At 42.0% G+C, this 7,723-nt stretch overlaps 1 protein-coding gene across 1 annotated transcript; it reads right to left on the bottom strand.

Annotated features, from left to right (window-relative positions):
* Positions 1-5,549: 5,549 nt before the first annotated feature.
* Positions 5,550-6,944, bottom strand: LOC118566053 (trace amine-associated receptor 1-like). The gene is given in 2 exon segments (XM_036147082.1): positions 5,550-6,092; positions 6,095-6,944. Coding segments are annotated over 2 exon segments (942 nt in total). The 5' UTR covers positions 6,846-6,944; the 3' UTR covers positions 5,550-5,901.
* Positions 6,945-7,723: the final 779 nt, after the last annotated feature.

Here is a 7,723-nt window from a genome sequence, read left to right as displayed (position 1 = left end):
TCAACGCGTTAAGTTCCAGCTTAGTTTAAAAGGTGGAGAGTGTGCGCTGGTTACGACCCCCCGAATGTTTCGTCCACACGCGGTTTTACGCTTCAGTCCCGCAAGGATACAACTCTTTGTCTCGCAGACACTTGGACGCTTACCCATTTTTGAAAGTTATACGTCGTTATTAGCAGTTCAGTACAGTTTTATCCACAACGGAAGTGCCTAATCGGTCCCCACGTAAACGCTTCCCCGGTGCAACGCCTTTTTAGTTTCGTTTCCGTTTCCTTGTTTTTATTCATTTTATGAAATTTTCGCTTTTCTTTTTTCTCTTAATTTTATTTTTATTATTTAGTAGCAGTACTGCAATAAAATAAAATAGTAGTAATAATAATAACCCCTATGTTAGAAATCTGCATGTTTAATCAAATAATTTCAAAAAATTTATGCATGTCATGCTTCTGGGCCCCTACTTTTTTCAGCATGAAATCGAACGTCTCACCCTGGGGCTAGGCTTGACCCTGAGAAACTCTGCCTTTTACCCATTACACGGACTCTTCTGCATCCAGACTTTTTTTTTTGTTTGTTTTATTTATTTTATCCTTTTGTGTTTTTATTATTATTTTCTACTCGTCCTTAGCACGATCGACCAACTAAAATGAAAGGCCTCACATCTGATGGTCGGCTTTTTGGTATAATGGTCGGGGTCCCCACTTATCAAAGCTGCGAACGTCTTCGCAACAGTCAAGGACTTAAGCATCCCTGCCGCTTTCATCCACAACAGAAGTGGACAGCCTCTTGCACAAAACCAAGACAAGAGGACTTTAATGGACCAGCTGCAAACTGCTCAGCCGGTCACCTGTTCTCCAGGTGAAAATCATTCTGCCCCTCCTTCTCCCAGTATGAGAGTCCGCATTTCAGCTGAAAACGTATTTTAATTAAATTTTGAATTTCAGTTTTATGTTAAAACCTTAGTCACTGTTCTGTATTGCAAATCCTGTTTTGTATGCCTTAAGGATTAAATATAATTCATTATTTCTACCGGCTTTTACTTTTACTACCTTTTAGGTTTACAGTTTTAAATTTTAAAATTTCTTGAGGATATACTTTAAAATGGGGTTTAAAATGTAAAAGCTTGCAAGCATTTTTGACCAATTGCGTTTGTTATTAAAAGAGCTGGAAAATAATCCCCTTACCGTCTCATGAAAGAAAGGTTCGGATCTTCGCGCCAACGCCCAGAGACGCTCCGAGACCAGGAGCTCCTCCACATCCCTTGAAAATCCATTCGGGGTACCAGAGGCCGGATAACCTCTCCGGGCCGGCCAAAGCAGCTCCTGTCCTCGGACTCCCTCGCTCGTCGGTCGGAGATCTTGTTCGTTTACGCCAAATTGTTATGGGAGTTTTGGGTGGAATATTAAACAATAGTAACTGAGTTCCCATCTTTACTAAATGACGAGACGGTGGTATGACGTTCCAGCACTTTTATTGAGAAACAGAGCAGAGATTCACATAGTTGGAAAGTAATCGCACCCCTCGGTTCCGCTGCGGTCTGCATCTGCCCTGTCTCTGTCTGTCTCACTTTCCGGCTTCCCCTAATACTGCACCGTGGCCTTGGCTAGAGACATAACAAAGACAGTCTATCATAGACAATAATCATTCTACGCAGCATTCAGCCTTGCACTCGGCAAACAGTGGAACTTATACACAGACATCAGGTCTCCAGGCCTCCTCTGTCCGAGTGGTGTGAGGCCATAGTGACTTCAGAATAATAATTCTTATAACACGGACCCATCTGGGTTCCTACGTCACATGTCGGTGACGGACCCCCTTGGGTTCCCATGTCACATGTCGGCGACGGACCCCCCTGGGTTCCCACGTTGCAGGTCGGTGACGGACCCCTCTGGGATCCCACGTCACATGTCGGCGACGGACCCCTCTGGGTTCCCAGGTCACAGGTCAGTGACGGACCCCTCTGGGTTCCCACGTCGCAGGTCAGTGACGGACCCCTCTGGGTTCCCACGTCGCAGGTCAGTGACGGACCCCTCTGGGTTCCCACGTCGCAGGACAGTGACGGGCCCCTCTGGGTTCCCACGTCGCAGGACAGTGACGGGCCCCTCTGGGTTCCCACGTCACGTGTAGGCGGAGGCAGGACCTCCCGGACCCCCTCTCGTGACTTGTGCAGAGGCAGGTCCTCCCGGACTCCCTCGTTAGGCTTGACGGGCGCCGAGGCGTCGGCCAGAACCACGGTGACAGACTGAGGAGCCGAGGCGTCGGCCGGACCCTCGGAGACAGACTCAGGAGCCGAGGCGTCGGCCGGACCCTCGGAGACAGACTCAGGAGCCGAGGCGTCGGCCGGACCCTCGGAGACAGACTCAGGAGCCGAGGCGTCGGCCGGACGCTCGGAGACAGACTCAGGAGCCGAGGCGTCGGCCGGACCCTCGGAGACAGACTCAGGAGCCGAGGCATCGGCCGGACCCTCGGAGACAGGTTCAGGTCGGCAGTAGAAAGCCTGGAGGGCTGACCTATAATGTCCCTCAACCTCCTTTAATTTCTCCTTCAGCTCCTCTGAATATTGGATTAGTAGAGCCTCCCTGAGACGTTTGATGATGGGGGCAAAAGTTCTTATTTTACTCTCCAGTGTAAAATACTCCGAGTCACGGACGCCAGCAGGGGGAGCTGTGGGCCTCTCGACTCTGGGAGGCGAGGAACTCCTGTCTGCTGGACCGGAAGTGGGTCGAGCCAGGGATTCGGCAGTCAGGTGAGGCCGGACTGGCTCGTCGGGCGGCTGCCCGCCAATGCTTCCTGACGGGGCACGACCGCTGAAGCCAGTGGCGGTCCTTGCGGCTCCACGTTAGGAGAGGAAAGCCGAGCCGGTTCCGAGAAAAGATCTGGACGGATCTCCCGCACCACGTCCGCCTCAACCTCAAAAAAATAATCCAAGTCTGGACGGACGCGCTCCCAGGATGACAGACTGGAGACTTGGGGTGAGTGAGCTTCGAGAGTCGGCATATTGAATGGATTACCGGGCTCGCGCAGCATAGCAACTCCTGAGCGGAGAAAGTGTCTTGGCGACCGATTCATCATATGGCCGGGACTTACTGTGAAAATTTGTGAAGAGACAAACCCAGTGGTCAGCCAGACACGGTTGTAAATCCTTTACAGTGTTTATTGAAAAGTAGGTGAGGGAATTGGGCAGGCGAACAGACAGGGTCCAGGCAGAAATGGTACCGACATCGAGAACTGGACAGACTCAAAAAAGAACAAGAACAGGTTAAATACAACAAAGTACTGGGGGCTCTTACCAACGAAAAGAGTGTGAAGTCCCGGCAACAAACTGAAAACTAAGCGAGGTTTAAATAGGCGGGCAGACAAGGTACCAGGGAGGGACCAATTAACTAAAACCAGGTGGAAATGATCAAGGGAGCAAACAGAACAAGTCTAAAGATACAATTAAGCCAAAACAGAGCACACAAAACAGGACAGAGCTAAATTTAACCAAATAATAAACATAAACCAGAACAGAATATTACAGTCTAGCTTTGTTTAAGAGGCAAAAAAAAATATATCGGCGTGAAAACAGGTATTTATTTACACATTTGTTTACACACTGTGTAAACATCAGGGCATCATGATTAGTCATATAGCCATTATAGTCCAGAGTTTAACATTTGGCACCAGGATGTTTTCATTCCAATTCTGAAAAGTGCTTGAAAAATAACAAAATAAAAATATTTTTTGTACAAGCATGTATTTTATTAGTGTCATTTATTGCAAAATTGCATATTAAAATGCCCAAACAGGCTATTACACTTTCAGAAATAAAAGGATAAAATATGTGATTAATTTGCGATTAATCTCGAGTTAACTATCGACATTATGCGATTAAACGCGATTAAAAATTTTAATCGTTTGACAGCACTAATATATATATATATATATATATATATATATATATATATATATATATATATATATATATATATGAAATAAGTGAGGCTGGCACAAAGATACACCTATGAGACGATTGGCATCATCTATTTTCTTTAGGTGACGCTGTGTGACGTAGAGCCAAACGCTGGAAAAAGGATGAATGAATATATCAGTTATGTTCATTCATAACTGATATGTATCCATAACTATATATGGATATATCCATAACTCACGTCATCCCATCATTAATTGCATATGTTGGATATAGCCAGTGAATGCTTTAGGGGGTTAAGGTTAAACATGACAATACGGTTAAGGTTAAACATGACAATAGCTTATAACTAGACCTTACCTGATTAATCAGAAATTTTATATCTAATCTTGATTAACTACAGTGTCCTTTATTACTACCGGGTCACACCTAGACACATCCATCCATGCACACACACACACACACACACACACACACACACGCGCGCGCGCGCAATGTTTTTATGTTTACTGAGTGAAATCTGAGTACAGCTTTAATTCTCTGTGAAATTGATGTGATCAGTAATTCTCTGCCACTAACTTTTTTCAGCAGCAACAGCATTATTTATTTTTGTTTATTATGTCTTGATATTCTCAATATGCTGTGTATGACAGTAGGGTAGAACTACACTGAGCATCTGCTTTCTACTAAGGGCAGCTCGGCTATTCTTTCTGAAACGGTATACTGAGTAGACATAACAAGCAAATCCAAAAAAAGATGATAAATAAGGCACATTTAAACATTTTGATGCTACGTGACTATTTTATTTAGCTAAATTTCATCATCATGTCACACATTTCTTAATCCAGTCTTATTGGTTAATTGCTCCCCATTAATTACTAGGAACACATTTGTGTAGTTTTGTTGTTAATTTGTTGTATCAATCAATCACAGCCCTTAGAAGACAGCGTCACACCTAGCAATGAGGTCAACCACACCTCCTCATTAAGATAAGCCAGAGGGAGATCTTTTTAAAGCTATGAATTCTTTGAGAGGACTCTGAGAATCTTTGCAAATACGGGTAGTGGTAAAGACATAAAAATCAAGTCAAAATGTTTCCTGTGCCCTCTGTTTCCTTTATTTTCTCTGTAACTTTAACACATACCCTTAGTTTCCCTTTCTGCTCCTGCCTGATGTTTTTACTTTGCCATTTGCCCTTTGCTTTGCTGTCAGCCTGTTTCTGCATGACGGAAGTCCCTGCCTTTTGCCTGGATTTGTATAATTCACCTACTCAAGATTATTACAGTAGGTCAAACTGAGCAATATTCATTTCAAATGCAGTGTAGTATCTTAATCTTTAAACATATTCCCTTCATCTTTTCAATAAAACTTTTGATTTCACTTTGTTTTTCTCTTTATTCATTAAAATTAAAGACTGGTTTTGATATATTTGTCATTCAAAAAAGTACCACAACTTGATTTAAAACTAGAGTCACACTTGCAATGCTTGTCCCAGGTGGCTTTCTAAAGAGAGATTCTTATTGTGCAAATTCTAAATGATTTGACACCCAATTAATTGAGAGGGATATTTTTTTTTATTTCTGGCGCCTGCTAATTCAGAGAGAGTTCAAAACAAGTGTAGGCAAAGACATTAGTGGTATTTACAGATACTGTTCAGCCAAAGTGAGGGAAAATGAACAATTAATGAGTAATAATTTGAAATGATTTTCTGTCAAAATGCACATACAGGGATCTCTGTTTTTGTCATAACTAGGAAGAAAAACACAAATTGTCTAGCTCTTGTTTTATTCAGCACATTTTCAAAACTCTTAAAGCAACAGCCGAAAACGAGACCAACAGTCCTTGTGAAGTAAAAGTAAAAACATATGAAGCACAGTAATAATTTCTTGTAATGTTATGGGTATTATGCTACAGGTTCTATATGCATCACACGTCAAACAATAGACATAACAGAGGGGAAATGATGGTTATACTCTGTCAGCATATAGATTCGTAAATCACAACAGATTAGTATTAGAAAAATCTGCTTGAAATATTTTCCCAAACATTATCATTTTAAAAGCTCGTCTGAACCACCTGTAGAAGAAAGCATAAACCAGGGGATTTAACATTGAATTGGACCATCCAATCCATTTAAATGCTTCAATCATTACATCTGATATTGTGAATTTTATCATTCTGTAAAACTGACAGACAGACAGAAAGGAGTCCAACATATAAGGAAGACTCCCATTACTATAGCCAGTGTTACGTTGGCCTTTTTCTCCATCTGACTGACAGGTGCAGCAGACTTTATAGTGTTCTGGATGCGGCGTGCCTGTTTCTTTGCCACCACCAGAATCTTTAGATAGATAGTTAAAATTATAATTGCTGGAATGTAAAATGCAAAAATAGATCCAGTTGTGGATTCCTTTGTAGCTAGAAATATCCTGCACCTCAAACTAGGATTCTCATTACCTATCCCGCGAACTGTGGTGGCAGTCGCAAGTAGAATAGGGAGAGCCCAGCTCACCAGGATCATGGTCAGAGCAACACGACTGTTTATTTTATTTCTATATGTTAGTGGATGACAAACTGCATAATATCTGTCAACAGAGATGAAGCACAAATTTAAAATGGATGATGCACATAGTAACATATCAAACAGACTTCGCATTTTACAGAGTAAGTAACTTGAATACCAGCAGGAGCTTATCAACAATATTGTGCTGAAAGGCAAAACTAAAGCTCCAACAAGCAGGTCACTCACAGCCAGAGAGAGGACGAGGTAGTTTGTTGGAGTGTGAAGCTGTTTGAAGTAAATCACAGAGATGATTACAAGAAGATTGCCACATATTATCAGAAGTGACAAAGTAACGATAACAACACTTAATGCATAAGAGGTCACAGTTTGTCCCTGCAGCTCTGCTGATTCATTGCAGAGACGCTTGTCTTCAATCATATCAACAGTTCTGTTGAAAAACTTACATCATTAAAGAAAGGCAGAGGATTTTAATACACTGGGTTTTTTATTCTATGTTAAGCAGTGAACGTGAAGTGATGGGTGTCCTCCGTCTCCGTATGACTACACAGCTTTCCTGCATTAGATTTATTATTCCATGTCTATCAGTTCATTGGCTGTTCATGGATGTGACTGGGGCTTCTTTGGTATCCAAGGAAAGATGCTCCCTGGTGTCATTTTGAGGAGCAATATTCTTTTTTGTGATTATACTGTTGTACAATTGTATTGTAATAGAATGCAATGAATTGCAAGTTGTTTTTCTGTAGACTTCTACACAAGTTGTAAATCAGCTCTCAGTTGAGTATCAAATGTAGCCTAATTTTTAGAATGAAGTGAACTTAGCCCTCGTCATGGTTTGCATCTCATAAAACAGAAGCACAAAGCGCAGTACAACATTTTTTGAACGTGTTCCTTTGGCATTTGAATATATAACACAAGCATGAAAACAGTTTTCATCTTTTTTACATGTTAGTGTGAAGAACTTGAAGCCTAGACAAATCAGGGGATGGAAATTACTCATATTCAACGCCAGACCTCAAGGTTTTTTGTAACGCTTTGCAAATAAATTCTTGTTTAGGCAACAACTACTGATGACTTAGAAAGGTTTAACCAGTTTATTGATACATTGAAATAATGAGTTTATGTGCTCTGAGTTCAGGAACGGATTCCAAGATGTCTCTGAGGAGAGGAGGTAAGTGGTTATGATGTGCAGTGAAATAGGATAATTTTGCGTTGACGGTCATGAGAAAACTGGAGTCTTACTGTTGGCAGAGTTGAATGTAATTGAAAAGAAGAGGTGGATACATCCACTGGGGCTG

Source organism: Fundulus heteroclitus, chromosome 15 (assembly GCF_011125445.2).
Source record: "Fundulus heteroclitus isolate FHET01 chromosome 15, MU-UCD_Fhet_4.1, whole genome shotgun sequence".
Lineage (NCBI taxonomy): Eukaryota > Metazoa > Chordata > Actinopteri > Cyprinodontiformes > Fundulidae > Fundulus > Fundulus heteroclitus.
This window is presented reverse-complemented; position numbering and strand designations above follow the sequence as displayed.